The sequence below is a fragment of the Talpa europaea genome (genome assembly GCF_964194135.1).
Source record: "Talpa europaea genome assembly, chromosome: 15".
NCBI lineage: Eukaryota > Metazoa > Chordata > Mammalia > Eulipotyphla > Talpidae > Talpa > Talpa europaea.
In genome coordinates this window covers 57,828,441-57,846,311 of record NC_140083.1, presented here as the reverse complement: position 1 = coordinate 57,846,311, position 17,871 = coordinate 57,828,441, and the positions used below count along the sequence as shown (strand labels likewise).

At 35.2% G+C, this 17,871-nt stretch overlaps 2 protein-coding genes across 2 annotated transcripts in view; one reads left to right on the top strand and one right to left on the bottom strand.

Annotated features, from left to right (window-relative positions):
• Positions 1-4,279, bottom strand: part of PLCZ1 (phospholipase C zeta 1) — a gene marked incomplete at both ends in the record, with an annotated part of 43,331 nt that extends 39,052 nt beyond the window's left edge. The window contains 2 exons of the mRNA XM_084256016.1: positions 2,473-2,629; positions 4,182-4,279. Of these exons, the coding sequence (XP_084112142.1) occupies positions 2,473-2,629; positions 4,182-4,279 (255 nt within the window). The remainder of the gene's footprint in view (positions 1-2,472; positions 2,630-4,181) is intronic.
• Positions 4,280-4,458: 179 nt separating this feature from the next.
• Positions 4,459-5,418, top strand: CAPZA3 (capping actin protein of muscle Z-line subunit alpha 3; the record flags this gene model as incomplete). Its single annotated transcript, XM_084255236.1, has 1 exon — positions 4,459-5,418. The coding sequence occupies exon 1, from the start codon at positions 4,519-4,521 to the stop codon at positions 5,416-5,418; it is 900 nt and encodes a 299-aa protein (XP_084111362.1). The 5' UTR covers positions 4,459-4,518.
• Between the last annotated feature and the right edge of the window lie 12,453 nt (positions 5,419-17,871).

Below are 17,871 nucleotides of genomic sequence, written 5' to 3'. Positions count from 1 at the left end.
AAAGAAATTTATACTAATTTTTCAGGATAATAAATTTTTATGTTCTCAAATCAAATTTTATAATAAAAAGTCACCTTGAAAGTAAAGTAATTCATGTCAGAATTTATGTCAACTTCTTAGAAAATCAATAAATCAAGGCAATTTCCTATATTTTTTCTAAATAATAATGATTGAGTTAGCTTCACCAAATATTTACTTAGTGCCTACATTTTTGCAAGGCCTAACACTGGGTACAATCATAATATTATGTTACTTAATATTCCAAACAAAGCTGCATAGTAACTGTATCAGTATGTCCATTCTGCAGATTAGGATAATTGCTCAGAGCAATTTCTGATTGGCCATCACTACACAGATGGGAACAAAGAGTAGAGGCTCTCCATGCCCATCAAGCTTGCCAATAACAATAGCCCTGAGACACTTGGAAGCTTTTGGTCACCCAAATAAGATTTCATTTTATTTACTCTAGCTAAAAAGTGTACCCATGAAGTATGGAAAAACTGGAACAAAAATTGAAGCAAATGAATTGGTTGTTCAAAAAGCTTAATTAATCTTTAGTTATCCAGATAATTTAGCTGACCAATATACCTTCCCTACACATTCTATTTAATCAACATCTTAATAGATATGTGTCAACTTAGCCTAAAGGCAGCAAAATATTGCCTACTAGAAGACTTGGGGAAGTTATTTTAATAAAAATGATTTATCATGATTATCAGTCTTATTTACATGTAATTTATGCTCCCAATGTATTTGATGTCATTTTGAAGAGGTTTTTAGAGTATTCTAAGCAATCTCTGCTCCTCAAATTTTTTATCCATTGTTTTCATAGCCACTTCAAAAAGGTTTTACTAAACACATCAGATCTTCAATCCCGTCATGTCCAAATAATTGTAAATTTCAATTAGCAAGCTATTTCTTCACTAATTATACATGTAAAGCATTCTCCATAATCCTTGAAATACAGCATTCATTTTATCAAGTGCATTTTATCAATAGACATCTCTGTCTTAAAGAAAATTCAAAGCAACCTGATATCACTAAATAAAATTTATATTTCACATTTCATATAGACTTAATAATATATTTCTACATCTATAATGTGTTGAATGTGAATTTTAATAAATGAGCATTGGTTGTTTCTCCCTTTGTATTATACCATTGGGAGAAAATTCTACATGTAAATGTCTTTCACAAAAATTTGCATTTTTCAAATATAGTATTAGATATGAACTGATTAAAATTCTGATAGCACACACAACTTGGATTCATAAAACTCTAAAACATTTTATCTTTTTCTGAATTTTCCTAAAATGCAAAAAAAGGTTTTTCTGTACTTTTGTTCTCTCTAGGGCTTGTAAAGGAGGGAGTTAAATCTTATTGAGAGAATTGCCTGTTGGGAGCAATTCTCCATGAGTCTCCTGCATTTCCATACATTTTCTGAACAGGACAGAGGCACCAACCCTACCTTTCTTCACAACCTTTTCAAGAATGCTCGTGTAATGAAGAGGCAGTGTCTCCCTCCAGAGGAAATAGTAAGTCAGTTACTGTACATACTAACAATGACAATAACTCCCTAGATAGGATTTCTGTAATGTAAACCACTGTACATGCACCTGTCATCTATTCTCCCTCACCTTTGGGAACTGGGCTGGGAGAAATGGCACCAAAATGCTGATACTCTTACAATAGCTACTTTTTGTAAGTAGCTGTCTTTATTTTCTGAACTAGAAACCTGCTTCTATCCACATCTATGATAGTGCAATTAAAGCAAAATATCAGAATCTTCCCAGTTCATGTTAGTGGTGGCAGTTTCAACATGAATTGTGTAACCTGGCTTACAAAAAACTAACTCCTGTTCAGGTTTTCTACCTTCCTAACTGTCTGGGTTGGCCAGTCTAGTATTCTTGCCTGATTCTTCAAAAAATTTGCCATCTTCATAATGCAAAACTCAACTCAGCTTTTAAAAAATCTTATTCACAACCCTTCCTTCTGTCCTCTAGTAAGAGAACTGAGGCAAGTTCCCTTCCTCCTAGTTCTTCTCTAAACACAGAATTCTGGGCATGTCTTTCTACTTTGGGATGAATAGAAACTATGTTCCCATAATCACTCATTCCTTCTATAAATCACCAACATCCAATCCATTTACCATTTCATTGTTTATATGATTTTGATTTAATCACATTGCCAATCATAATATGATATGAATATTTCTGTAGAGTCAGCAGATAGTTCTCAATCAATAACCTGGTATTATTTAAAAAATTTTGTCAGAAACTCATTTTACCTTCTACCTAAATTCTCTTTATCTTCATCACAAATATATTTGGCATCATTAGTTGGTTTAACTCTCAAGAGACCAATTTTTCCTATGTATTATCTGCAGAAAGCATCCAAATAACTATTAACATTTGCCTTATTGGAGTAAGTCCTTCTGAGGTCTGGAAAGGCAGGGGGTGGATATCATCTCACCTTAAAAATATATTTCACATGAATATTATTGCAGGGAATATCTAATTTTTCAAGTAATTTCAGAGTTTTTTCTAGATTAATTTTTCCACCTTTAAAGTCATCCCGAATTACCGACAAAAACCACGTATGAAGAACACAAAAATAGGTTAAGGAAATGCTCACAAAAAGTCACTAAGTACTTAAAAGAAATATGTGATCTGTCTTCAACTTAATGTACTTATTTTTAAGGGAGAGTCTTTCTACTTAAATCACAAAATAATTCTATCCTTAATCATATTTAAAACAAGCACAATAAAGTATGTAATATTCTATAACACATTAAAAATTAAAGGCCATAACACATTAAAAAGTACAGGAAAAACAGAAATAAATATTTGAGAAATCAATTTACACTGGAAGATAGAGTTCACTGAGAGAAGACATGTCCTGAGAAGAGGGACTTAACTCTCCCTTTTTTGTGACCTCTCTCAGCTTCAGTTCTTTCATGTGAAAAAAAGTGGGCAAATCAGTACAATGGGGAGGTGGGATGTCCTTGAACACAGTCTCTGCTATTGAAAATTCAATAAATAGTAGCCATGTCTGATATACTTGTTATTGCCACATATTAGTTAAATGTCCAGCTTTCCCACAGCTCGAAAAAGCAACATTGTGAGTACCATAACTAGGATTAAAAAATGCCATGGTAACAAATTATAAACCAATACACCTCAATAAAAAAAAATTTAAATGCCACATTGAATATATATTTGGCATTAAAGAGAAAACTAAAATTATCAAGCTTACTTATTATATACAGGTAAACTACAAAAAATTAAGGTATTGCAGTTTGAAAAACTAAGGTTGTAAAGAATTAACAGCACAGTCTACACCTATGAAAGTTATTTGCAAAAACTGTTCAAAAATCTACTCAATTTCAGATTGTTAGAGCTAATGAGGGACCTTAAATTTAAAGTCTATGAGTCAATATGGCAAAGTTGATGTGCTTATAAGAAAAAGATACAAGAAAGATAAGGAAACTCAGAAAAGCTGAGGACAGGTATGAAAAGTTTATACTTAAATAATAAGGACTTAAGTTCAGGACTCTTCAAAAAGAATGAAAATCAAATAAAGGGAATACAATCAAGAGAAAGAAGAGGAAAGAGACACAAAAAGGACTTCTGAGTGGATATCTCTCCATATTTTCATGACCTCTTGTTTCGTTTCTCCTCACTTAGCAGTCTCTTCCCATTAGGTGTTGTCACGGGTTCCAAATATAATTAACTCTGCCAGAAATGCATCGATGCCTTTGCAGTGTTGCCACTGCCCCCTTTCTAGAGAGAAAGCAGAGAACAAGTGGTTTGTAGCCTTTCTTCTTTGGAGTTAGCACACACCCACCGTCCTGCATTTCACTGCCCTTGAAACTTCCTGGCTTCTTGCTTATGTGTTGACCATCTCCAAATCTAGTGTTTATAAATACAACATCCCCTGCTGTCTGACCTTTTTCCATGAACTGCCATCCTATCTGATTTTATTTTTACAATTTTGTTTAAACCCTTCAAACCTTTCATTGTAACATGCCCACAGTGGCTTTGGGGCAGCTCTGTGGAGGGCCTGACCATAAAGTAAGGCTGATTGGTCCCCCAAGGTACAAAGTGCTGCCAAACATTGCCTAGAAATTCTGGGTTGCTTCTCTAGATCCTTGACAGCATACAGTGCACACAGAGACACACCACTTTGGAAGAAGTCTCTTCAGGAGGCTAAGTTTCTTAAAATCTTCTAAATAGTTTCCACTGGTTGACTGAGCGCATTGTTGGCCGGTGACTGTCATGGTTTCCTTTGGGTCTGGGCATCCATTGTGATATCATCATGAGTTCCACATGTCACCAAGAAAGTTGTTTTATGACTTCATCAGGTGCCAGACAGTGCCAGAGAACCAGTTTTCATGGTTAGACACAGTAATTTTCAGCTTGCTGTTTAACACCTTGATGGGAAAGGTGTCTCATGGAATGTTTTCTCATCCGTTGAACACTCTTCATTTCAGAAGCTTTGCTTCTGCTGCCACCAAACATGTCAATTGCTGTTCTGAGTAGGAAAGAGAAAGAAAAAGCAATTCGCAGACTGTTGATTCAGGCTCCTCCTGGGGAATTTGTAAATGCTTTTGATGATCTCTGTCTGCTTATCCGTGATGAAAAACTTATGTACTATCAAGGTGAGTGTGCAGGACACCAACACTGCAAAAAATATTCTGTCCCACTCTGTATTGATGGAAATGCAGTCCTCTTGTCTCACCACAATGTAGTGGGTGACTACCGATTTTTTGACTACCAAAGCAAACTCTCCTTCAAATTCGACCTGCTTCAAAACCAGCTGAAAGACATCCAAAGTCATGGTATCATTCGAAATGAGACAGAATACCTGAGAACTGTTGTTTTGTGTGCCTTAAAACTGTATGTGAATGATCACTATCCAACAGGAAATTGCAATGTACTGAGAAAATCTGTAAAAAATAAGGAGTTCTTGATAGCTTGCATTGAGAATCACAACTATAATACAGGAGATTGCTGGAATGGTCTTTGGAAATCCAAATGGATTTTCCAAATAAACCCATTTCTAACTCAAGTAACAGGAAGGATTTTTGTGCAAGCTCACTTCTTCAAGTCTGTGAACCTTCATATTGAAATCTCCAAGGATCTGAAAGAAAGCTTGGAAGTGGTTAATCAAGCTCAACTGGCTCTAAATGTTTCAAGGCTTGTGGAAGAACAAGAGAACAGATTTCAAACTGCAGTCTTAGAAGAATTACAGGAGTTATCTAATGAAGCTCTGAGAAAAATTCTACGAAGAGATCTTCCAGTGACCCGCACTCTTATTGATTGGCAGCGGATACTATCTGACTTGAATCTGGTGATGTACCCTAAATTAGGATATGTCATCTATTCAAGAAGTGTGTTATGTAACTGGATAATATAAAGGATTGCTCCGGGTAATTGCTTGATCTGATTTGTGTTTCTAGAGGATGGTATTTTCCCTATTATTGAGAAGCTAGAAGAGATGTCTATGACTTAGCAAATGTGAGTTAAAGCTAGGGGGGAGTATAATAAATAATTTTAGTCAGGGAGTATTTACCAATAAGGTTAGAAAGGAGTGACATAAATGTGTTTCATGATTTCAACCATCATAAAGCTGAAGACGCTTATTAGAACCTAAAACAGTTTTAGAGAACATGGCATCTCAGAAGTGTATAGAGGTGGCCTGGGTGAATCGTGTATGTAGGATTATTTCTAATTTTCTTTGGAACTAGGGAAGAAATGCAAATGAAAGCCACTGCAAATAATGCACATAATTCAATTCAGTCCACACCAACACCAAAAATATGCATTTCAATAAATGGCATTAGGTCTGATGGTCCATGAAACCAAGAGATATCAAAAAATCTAGTTCAGGTTAAGGACTATTATTAAACCTGGATACAGTGGTACCCAACACATATAAGAACTGGAGACTTAGGAGGTTTCTGAAAACTAACATGGTCTTCAAAAAATTAATGGATGGGCCTCCCCGGTGGCGCAGCGGTTGAGCGCTGGGTTGCGAAACTGCGCGCGGCCTCTGCAGCGCCGGTTCGATCCCTGGCTGTTCCCCGGCCACCGGAGGAGGGTCCCACATGGCGCGCAGACCTCTCCTGCCGCCCGCTGCTCCCCTCAGCAGTGTACTTCGGTCCTTCTGCCTGCTCTGCTCCCCGCTCCGGCTCTGGTGAATTCTTTCACCCTCCCGCACTTCTGACTGTACCCAGTGCATGTATAAACAAAACCAGCAAACAAATAAAGCATGCCTCTATTAAAAAAAAAAAAAAATTAATGGAAAGAAAAGGCCTGATCTCTCAAGCTTATGTAGTCAAGCTCTTATGACATCAATATAAGCATCTATAAGTACTTCAGTCCAGACCCTGTGCTAGGTGAATTTGCACAAGATTTTCTATCACTGGATTGGTATGTGTAGTAACCCCACTGTACCTAAGAAGCTAAGCATTCATGTGGCTTAATTCATCTAGCCACACAGTAAGTGACAGGTCCATGTATTGGCTCCCATCTTAACCTCTAGGATATCACTCATGACTCTTTGTGGATGCCTGTCTCATTAAGGGTTGTGAACTCTACAATAATGGAGGCAAGCATTCTGGGTAAAGGATACCCCCAAAGGAAATGGAATGGGGGAGTGCTGTTGTTTTCCAATCAAAGCAGTTTACTTATACAGTCACTTACCACCATAATTCTCAGTGTTACTAACCACATGTGGCTGTTCCCCGAGAACTGCAAATATAAGCCTCTGCTAAGATTGCAGAAGAGTACTACACAGGTCCCATCCCTCAATGCTGACTTACTGATCTGGGAAGCAATGTACTTTATATTTTGGGTTCATGAAACTCAGAAAAGGTCTAATATTGCTTAAAATTAGCATACAAGTAGATATTTCAAATAAACATTGAACTTTCAGGGTTTGAGCATATTTTCAGTGTGGTTCAGCATTTTCGCTTAATAAGCATTGGCATAGACATGATCCTTTTTAAGAATTTCTGATTCTCAAACATTTCTTCCCCAATGGGTGGTCCTCAAGAATCTCAGGAAAGGTACTTAGGGTTTATCTTTAAAAACACAAATTATGGGAGAGGAGGGGACCCAAGGGACTATGATGGAGAATTACAGTGCTTTTGGTAGTAGGTGTGGTGTGGTAACATATATCTGAAGAGGTGTAAACCTGCACCCCTAAATCATATATAGTATAGTAAACCAATGTTATCTCAATAAAAATATAATTTAAATATACATAAAAAGTTAAAAATATACAAAGTCAAATTCCCAGAACCCAAACTCTGATTCAAGTAAGTCCGGAAATCTACATTTAATTAATTATCAGAGATGATTCTGATGCAAAGGGTCTTAAAGCCACACTTAAAAAATACTGCCCTAGCCATAAAGTAATACATGTCTACTTTCTATATACTTAAAATCATTTCCTATAAAACCTATTTCTCAATGAAAGCCATTTCCACTACTTCACTCAACTCATTATGCACAGACAAGGACAGGCCTTCTTTATCAGTCATGAAAAAAGGTAAGAAAAATCTTTCTAAAGAAAAGCAGCAAAGATCCAGTGCCTTCAACCAATGTAAATAAAGAAGAAAAGCAGCAAAGATCCAGTGCCTTCAACAAATGTAAATAAAGAAGAAAAGCAGCAAAAAATGAGAGCAAAGTGCTCTCAAATCACTAAAATATGCCCATTTGACAAATTATTCAGCAGAAATTTTAATTAATATTATGCTTATAGGTTAAAATGTTGATTTTCCAGATCATTCCAGAATAGGACTTGTGGTAGTTTATGGGACAATCAGACATTTGGCTCCCATTTTGACACAGGTTTTTAAAAAATAGTATTTATTGATTTTTCTGGATATAAAAGACACATGTACAAGTCACAGAGATGCTTAAATTATAAGGCATTTTGGGTAAAAGTAATAATTTGGGTAAAAGTAATAATTTTTAATCCCATCAGTAGCATAAAATAGTGTCTAGTTCACCACAGTAATCTTAGCAATATTAACTACCAGATTCTTCCTTTGACAGGCATCCACAGCCATAAAACAATACAAATTTTAAAAGGTATTTCATTACTTATGCCAAACTATACCCAAAGTATCCCCATAATGATATTATTGGATTATTAATTTCTTTAAATGGAGGCTGAAGTAGCCAAAAAAATCTCGTTACTATTTCTTCTCTCTACCTTTATCTCACATACACACACACACACACACACACAGCTATATTTCGACACACTATGAATACACATATCCACACACACACCTAGGCATATACACAAGATACAAAAATTGCTTCAGATCCTGAATAATCAGTAACAATTTTTTAGTATTCCAGTGTTTTCTCCCCCACTATTTCAATTTCCAACCAGAATGTAAATTCCCTCAGAATGAGGACCTTTTCTATCCCATGTACCTATTCCCTTAGTATCTGTCATAAGGTAGATATTGAATGGAATGGATGAATGAGTGAATGAATGAACAATAATAATAAAGATATGGTGAGTTTATTTGGTCTTAAGATTTTGTAAACCATCAATACCTGGTGTCCCTTTAGGAATTCTGTATTCAACTGCAGAGTCCCAAGACTGTTGTTGTAACTGTTCATTTTCTAAGACTGTTCAAGACTATTGATTCTATTCTGAACTTACAATTGGCCACATTGCTCTGATTAAAAAAAGAAAAAATAATGACCTTTCCTCTAATCACAAGCCAAATACAGTTTTGTCCTCCATCAAGTTTTAAAAAATCAAAATTTTCAAAAGTCAAATATTTATTTCAATTTTCCATGACATGCTTTCAAAGATTTTCTGCCCTTTCCCTCGAGGGGTCATAAAATGAGCATAACATGTTCTAATCAAGCAGAGCTCCACGGGGGGAATGCATCCTTCAACTTACCCCTGTGTCACAGTGAGTCCCTGCTTCTAGGACATGCCTTAGCTCAGCCTTGCCTTGAGATTAAAGCAGGCTTTAATGTTCTTCTGTGGTTTAAGCCCTCAATACAGTATACAGTTCCCTCTTTTATGTCACATGGTTCTGACATAATCAAATAGATCTCCTGTTGTATTCTGTAAGTGTATGAGGATCCTTTCCCAAAGCTGATTATATTCTAGTGAATCAAAATGATAAGTACTTTCAGGTCATGCTACTCAGTTGGTGATTGCCATGTTATTGCTTTATCTCACCTTCTCAATCTCCTCATCAAGACACACCTGTTAGATTTTGGTCTTTCACTTGGATAAATTCAGCAGTATTTAGGGTATACTACTATTCTGAAAGAATGGGGTCTTCCTAGTCTACTGCTTCCTAGATTTAGGTGAAATCTATCTCAAACTCCACATTAGTCACTGGTTTCTTCTGATGAGCAATTGATTTATTCTGCTTTATTAATTCCCATAGCCTTCTTCATGATATGCGTTCAAATCTTTCTATTCTACTTCATCATTCCTTTGTTTGGTGAATGACTTTATGCCTTCACTACAAAAGACACATGCTTTTTTAAAAAGCTCTTATAGCTTCCTTAGCTTGTACTTAAAACTATATTTATTTTCTTCTCCTTACAAATCATCTCTAAGGCTATGTTCCTTTCCAAAACTAGCTTTTTCCTGTGCATTTGATCTTAAACCCTTGATCTTTTGTGAAACAGGCTCTGGATCCATCATTTCCCACTTTCACTGCTGACTCCTTACTTCCTTCACCCAATCTTGGCTCTGCTCTGCTATCAAAAAACATTCTCAGTTCCAACTGTTCTAAAATATCTTCCCTAAAAATTTTTCAGATCCTTTCACAAGGGAACTTTTCAAGAGATTATTATTATATTCTTAATTTTTTTTCTGCTTCCTTACCACTTAATATTTTCTTAAAGGAATGGACTTAATTAAGAACCTGCTATGTTCTAGGCATTCTACCAAGCAATTTAGCCTGCCTCATTGAATCCTTGTAAGAATCATACAACTGGGAATTACTTTACACAGCTTAGGAAACTAAGAATATTCTTAAGTAACTCTGCCAAATTGACACAGCTGGTAAGTGACAGAACTGGGATTCCAATTCAGGTCTGCCACACTTCAAAACTCCTGCCCTTTAGACTGTATTATGCTGCCTTAACTTTGCACCCTCTGGCTTCCAGGGAAAGTCTAATGGAAATACATTGTCAGTAGTTTTTAATATCTTAATTGTTCATTCCAGTGGCTTTCCCTCATTTATCATCATGGGAACTTGATAATATCTTCATATTGAAAAATTTTTATTTTCTCAGTTGCAAATGCCTCTTAGATTCTCCCTTCTTTAGTTTCTTTTTCTCCACTGTACCCCATCCTCTGAAAACTTTGGTTCTTCATCCTCTTTATTAACCTCATTCACCAGGGTTTTCAGAAACCACCCCATTCTTCAGAATATTCAGGTACAACATAAAGGGAAGACTCCTCTCCCAAAGGAGCCTTTGTGTACTCATCCACAGCCTTATGACTATGCAGTTTTCCAAAAACAGTACCTTTTACAATGTATGCATCTTTTTTTTCTTCCCTCTCCTAAACTTATGATTTATTTTTCTCTTTTTTATTTTGTCATTACACTTGTCACTGAGTACTATATTCTAGGATATAACCTTGACAGATATGCTCTGTCAGAAAAACATTGCATTAACATTTCCCAGTTAACTTGATCTTAAAGTATATCCCATGTTGGCACTTTTCCCTTGGGCCACACTCCACCTTTATTCCAACATCCCTGGTTCATGTATGTTTTATAAGTGAAAAAAGGACATCTATCAAACAATCATACAGATGACTCTGGTCAACTCGACATTGGGATTCATTTACACAATTCTATTAATACCTACTTATTCAAGCTATGAAAGTGTCAACATTCCAAAACTAAGCTCTTATTCCTTCTGGCCTCACTCTCCCTCAAGCAAACTATACTTTCTTCTTTACTAGTCTTAGAAGCACTGTCTAGTGATTAAGTCAAGGATAAAACATCAGGACTCCTTAACTTTTTCTATTTCCTAAAATTCAGAGTCATCAAGTCCTTTTTATTTCTGTCCCCATAAGTATTTTTCTTATTTTATTTTCTTATTTTTCTTATACTTCTTATAAATAAGAAATACTTTATTAATACTTTATTAATAAATACTTCATTAATAGTATTTGTTACTCCTCACTTATCAAGTTTTCAAACCAGTCAGTCCTTTATTATTTTTCTTTTGTTAACTCCAATCTATTCTATGAAGTGCTGCCAAATTAATTTTCATTAACCTTAACTGATTAGCTCACTGATATTTCACTCTTGATCAAACACTTTTAAAAAACACCTTGATGAGGGTGTGCTTTTCAAATTCCCAGCTTAACATCCCAAGGTTCTCCATGATCAGAGAACCTACCTTTTTCCATGTATATACTATGACTAAATTGAATTTCTACAACTTTTACCAAGAAAACTGTTCAAATTGCTTCACTGGAAATGTTCTCTACATTTCTTCAATTGAACACAATTTATCTCCAAGAAATTGCTACTTGTTCATCTAATTTGAATATTAGGTGTGTATATTTGTCCTGCTTTTCTTAATAAACTAAGGAAAAGATTTATGTGTCATTCCTATACAATGTTGGGTAAATCTACAAAACTTTTAGTCTGAATAACTGCCTATGTCCTGATTCTACCAGTTAAAACTTTTGTGACATTAGACAAGTTTAAAATAGGTGGCTTTTTTGATAATCAATTATACCATTGTTAAATACTAAGGACTTTTGAAACACTAAAGTGAGACTACAAGTTGTACATCTAAATCTGCACACTTAGCAAGATGCTTTTCAGAGCAATAAATAGCTGGTGCATGAATAAAAGTCCATGAAAGGAAGCTTCTATACATTGACCCCGGCCAAAAAGGCAGCATATCCTAAGGATAAGAGGTTTCTTAGAGCATCATTCCTCAAACTAACCAAATTATTCAGGAATTCTTATTTACAAAAGTCTCTGTGTTGCAAGTACAGCTTTGCATTTTAAAGATCTTTCCTATGGTTTGGTACATGATAAGCATATAATTTCCACATTGTATATTTCCTGGGCAATGTATTCTTGATGTCTTATTATATGCCAAGAGAATATAGATCCCTAAAGGAGAATCCAGAGACAAGATTTGTCTTCCAAATTTAATCAGACTGTGTCCCAATAGGAAACAGATGACAAATACAAATTGGATAGTTCAAAGAAGGTATAATGAAGGGATTATCTACAAGGATATAAGAATACAAGGGGCAGTAAACAAGCATGAGAGCAATTCACATTTTTAGGTCAAGGTTGGGAAGTAGTCACTAGAATACAGAAAGAGTAATCAATATAGCAAGCCACCAGAAGAAGAGCTGTAATCTGTGGAGACAGTGCCAGTCTGAGGAGACCCCTCAAGAAGAGAACCAAGGGCACAAATGCTCTCCTGATTCCTCCAGTCTTCCATCAGAGCTCCCCATCAGCACACCTAATCAAAAACCACAGGGAAAGTAAACCCAACATCATACTCCATACACACTAGCTTCCCATGACTAGCGGGAATGGAAGAAAGTGAATCTGGAAGGGCGTTCATGTGAATGTGATTTCTAATACCTTACAGGATTTTTGTTTCAGTTAGTTGAAAATTTGACATTCACTAAGTATATGTCATCCCTTTGTTCATTTAGAACTTTACTAGATAAACATATTTGTAGCACTAAATAAATGATGTTTTTGAAAGGATTTCAAGTAACCTTTCTGTATATTATATTCCATTTTAGCTCCCTGAAATATACAGCCTCTTCTAGGCTATAAATGTGACATTTTTCCCGAATTAACTTTATTACATAAATATAATGTTTATCATACTGTTCTTATCTCCCTGATCCTTTTTTGATTCTTATTTTAGAATATGTAAAGTACCTTTATTTTGCAAGTACCATGTTCATATTCCAATTGCATATGAATAAAGAAGAATTTATGATGTGAACAAGATTTACTAATTGGACAGATTCATTTTTTCATTCTCTGGGAATGTGACCTATAACCCTACAAGCATGCAAATTAAGCCGTCTGTTTATGACATAAGAGAATGAAAAAAGAGGAAAATTCAATGTCTTTTAACAATGATACAGGAACAGTATCCCAATGTTTCTTAATGAATATTTCTCAACTCCACTTCAGTACTTCTTTTAATATACCTCATTTTTGAATAAACATTCTTCAATCCAGCAACTCAAATTCTTCTTCATTCATAAAATGAAGAAATATCAAGATTCTTTTGTCAAGTTATTATATAGCATAACTAATGCATAAAGTTCAAGAAGGGTCTTCAGTGTTTATTTGAAATTAAATTATCCAAGTGTAGCACTGGTAGTCATAAGTCAAACTGATCTCTTCCAAGTTATAAGAAATCCTTGTGGAGTACTATAATCTCTAGTGGCAAGAACTTAAGAAACAGAAGAGGAAAACTGAAGGCATTTTGTTGGAAATGACAATAATTCAACACATCTATTCACAGGGAATTTGATTATGGAAAATATGAGTTAACTGCTTTATCTTATTTATCTCAACCAGGATGTATTTCTTATCCACTTGCCAATGTTCAGAGTCACTTTTCATTCATTTCTCCAAGGAATACCTTATATCAAATCCATCAGGAAATTATAGGACAATTTGACTTGGCTACTCAACATGTGTCTCAGTTTCCACTTTTCTAAGGGACTGCAATCCCAAGGGCCTCCCTTATGGTACAAATTAAACTCTTCCAAATTCTTATGCAAAATATTTTCACTGACCTGTTAGGAACTTATTTCCCTTTTACCTTCCTATCTTCAAATTATCCTTTTAAATTATTTTTCAAGTAATAGTTCTTTATACATGTAAGCCTTAAGGAAAAGGATATTATCTAATTTACCTTGTTGATCCCATAGAGAGTCTGGAAAACAGTGAGTGTTTAGTAGATATTTGTGGAATATGTAAATAATTAAATGGAAGAATATTTGCTGTTTTCTTTACTGGATATCTTTTCCACTAAATATTTTCATTATCAAAGCATTAAGAGGCGAATGTCAGTCTGAAAAGGCTGACACAAAAGATGTAGTAAGGTCCTGAAAAGAGTGACTGGATTCCATTGACAAACATGTTTGCTATCCAAAATTAAATGTAACTAATTACAAGTTGAACAATAAATTATTTATCCAGTTTAAACAAGGATCAAGAGAAAATAATGGCTCTATCTACAGCATAAGTTACAGAAAATAATTCAAGATGCATGTTCTTGAAAAAGCAATACCCCCCAAAACAGTGCACAATTTAAAATAAGTTGGGAATTTTTGGGCTAAATTAAATAAACCATTCAACCATATATGTCCCTAGATATAGAATACCAAAGTACTTTACCATGTAAAAGGTCCACCAAAAACAAACAAAACCAACTCAGTTAATTGAGCGTTAACCAGAAATCATCTCTGAATCTTCTCATTTCCCCTTACCAATCAAATCTAATTTATCTGCAAGTTCTGTGAGTTTGACTTTCAAAAGAACATCTGTCCGCCTCCTTCCATCATGGTTGTTAACACTCTAGGCCTTTCTCACAGTAGTAGCAAAATCTTCCTAACCCAGTATCTCTGCTTCCATTCAGTCTCTTACAATCATTTCCACAAAGTAGTCCAAATGAGTTTTTAAAAATATAAATCAATCTCTTGCTTATTCCTAAAGTGTATCAATGGTTTTAATGTTCCTAAAATTCAATCTTCACATATGACCTCTCACCCAACTTTCATTCTCAAACTCTATCACTCACCACTCTCGTCCTTGTTGACCACTTTTTGTCTGGTAGGCTTCTTTCCTTTTCTATACCAAACTCTCTACGTGAGGGCCTTTGTGCTTGTGTCCTTCTGCTCCTCTTATCATTAGCTTCGTTCAGCCTTCAAACCTCTGCTCAAACATTATCTTTCTCAAACCCCTCTCAAGAACTGGTCTTTCCCAGTGACTTCTCACCAATTCACCAATTTAATTACCTTCATAGCATTCATTACCATTTGTACTTTCAAAATTTTTGACTTTCTACTCTAGACTACAAAGTCTATGTGTATAGCAACCTTATTTATTTTGCTGACAAGAATATCCTTAAGGCCTTAAAAATTGTCTGGCTCATGGCAAAGAATAAATATTTGTTGAACAAATATATTTGTTCATGAGACCATCTTTCAAGCAAAACTTACCAATATTCCACAGAACTCATTTTGGAAAAGTCTAGAATAGCCTGAAAAGTTACCATTTTACAGAAGTCCTTTGTATATTTCCAAGGAATTAAGAATTTCTATCCACATGCAATGGGATTCATAATTTTGATGAGAACAGAGCATACAAATGGCCAAAATCAATTACAGAATATATTTCAAGGCTACTAGATAATTATACATCTAACATGTTTATATATTTTCTTTAGCCACATACTGTAATTTCTACAAAGAATTGTCCTTTTCTTTGGGGATACCTTTATGATTGATTCCATCCTTGTCTAAAAACATTCATTTTCAAAGTTTCTGGTGTTATGCCATTTTTCAGCTTGAAATAGCTTGAAGTGCTTCATCGTTCTTTCAACTGTTGTTTGTAACTAAGAGACAACAATCATCAGACAGCTTTATATCTTCATTATAGATCAGAAAACTGAAACAAGGTCCAGACAATTTGAATGTTTACTCCCCAAAATCACGCAACCTTAACACCCTAGTCCTGGTCCAGTCTTATTTTTGCATTATGTTCTACTTCCCTTATTATTCCTAAATCTCAAGGCAGGCCTCAGAGAAATCTATATATAGGAGATGGAACATAAAGGATGAGCTTGAGCACTACCTAATTTCAGAGAAGATGTTTAGAAAGACACACCCCTCTTTCCATGAGAGTAGAGCAATCTGATTAGCCATTCATTATGACAGGCATGGCATTAAATGCCAATTTTATTTCACTTTACCTCCTGATAATTGGAAGAACTCATTCTAAAAGAAAATCTTGTCAGTTCCATTCCTGTATATCTTGCCAAGTGACCTATAAGCTGATGATATCAAAAGAGGAGATGATATACAACTTATTACTAAATTAACACTAATGTTCTTATAACTTTTGACATAGCTTTTAAAATTATCTTCATGTGGCTGATGAATGGTAATATTACACAGGTCTTGAGTGGGAAGCTATAAAGAAGAGAAGTGTAAATCTTATCCTTCTTCTGCTAATGCACACACAATCAAACTTAGGAAGCTCCTTAAGTTAACCAGAGATAGCAATCCTAATAGAAAATTGGGCAAAGTACATATAAACGGGCAATTTACAGACAGAAAATCCCAAAGGGCTCTGAAAAAAAGCATATGAAGTAGTCATAGAAATACAAATTAAAACAGACATTAATTTTATGTTCCATCAATAAAAAATATAAAAATTAGAAAATGATTTAAGTAAACTATGGTAAGAATGTGTGTACATCTGTGTGAGTGTGTGTGTGTGTGTGAGAGAGAGAGAAAGAGAGAGAGAAAGAGAGAGAGAGAGAGAGAGAAAGGAACTCATACATTGAAGGCAGGAAGATTGACAAAAGGACTGTTATCAAAAGCAATCTGGCATCATTTAGTCAAATTAAACACAAGCATACCCCATGGCTTAGTAATTCAGATCCTGTGTGTATTCCTTCCAAAGTTCTCACACTTGTCTGGAAGGGAAAAAAACATGTTTAAGGATGTTCACTGTAATAATGCTTGTGGTGGCAGGAAGTTAGTAACAATTTGGAAGTTCACCACTGGTGAGTTAAAAGGGAAATGTATTAAGTGCACACAGAGAAGTGGCAAGGACAGCAGTGCTAAAGGGAGCAAATATACACAGAGCAAATATGTGCATCGTACAAACAGTGCTGGATAACAAAGAATAAGACACAGCACAATTTACATCACAATGGCAAGTGTTGAAATTAAATATACATGCTCACAAATAATACTCACTTTTCAAGAACACATTAAATAAAATATTAACAGTAAACAAATTAGAACTGTTGCCCGTGCAGAATGGGTGAAAAGAAGTGGCCTATGGAGAATGAAAGAAGATAGATGGAGAGGTGAATTAAAAATTGGAGCAAGAGAAACAAGAAAATAATAATAGCAATAATAATAATAATTAAGCCAAAAACAAACAACTGAAAACAGAAAAAGAGGAAACTACACTAAAATAAACCAAGAAAACATTGAAGAGCAGCATGAAATTGAATTCATTCCAAAGATGAGTTAGAGCATCTCCTCTCCTCCCTGGAAATTTCCCTCCCCTCCCCACTCTTCAAGGAGAAAGCACCACACTTCACTCCAAGCTCAGGTAACTGTCAAGGATTAAAACCAAGCTCTGGGACTGAGTAAGGCTATGCTCTGAACAATATCAGAAAGAGCATTTATGTGATTGAATCTGAATTTCTCAAGATAAGAACAAACTGGAATCGGAAAAGAAAATCTATATGTGTTTGTCAAAGAGGTGGTTGAAAAGGTGAGTTTTGTTTTATAGGCTGACACTGGAACTAGTATACTACTTAGGATGGATTTTAAAAAGTCAGGCCTTATAAAAGGTATAATGTTCTGTAGGGGAGAAAAACTCTGCTGTCCCAAAATATGGTCTTTTTTGGCAAAAAGTTGATGGCATGGGATAGGCTCTGAAGGCTGGTTGCTTTTGAAAAAGATCTACTTGGAAACTTCTTTCAGTAATGACCTCTCCCAGGAAGACCACTTCTCCTCTTCTCCTTTCAAGGAAAGCAAAACTTAAATCTGCATACCTTTGTTTATTGGCCTTCCTATCACCCTTACTGACCTTCTCCT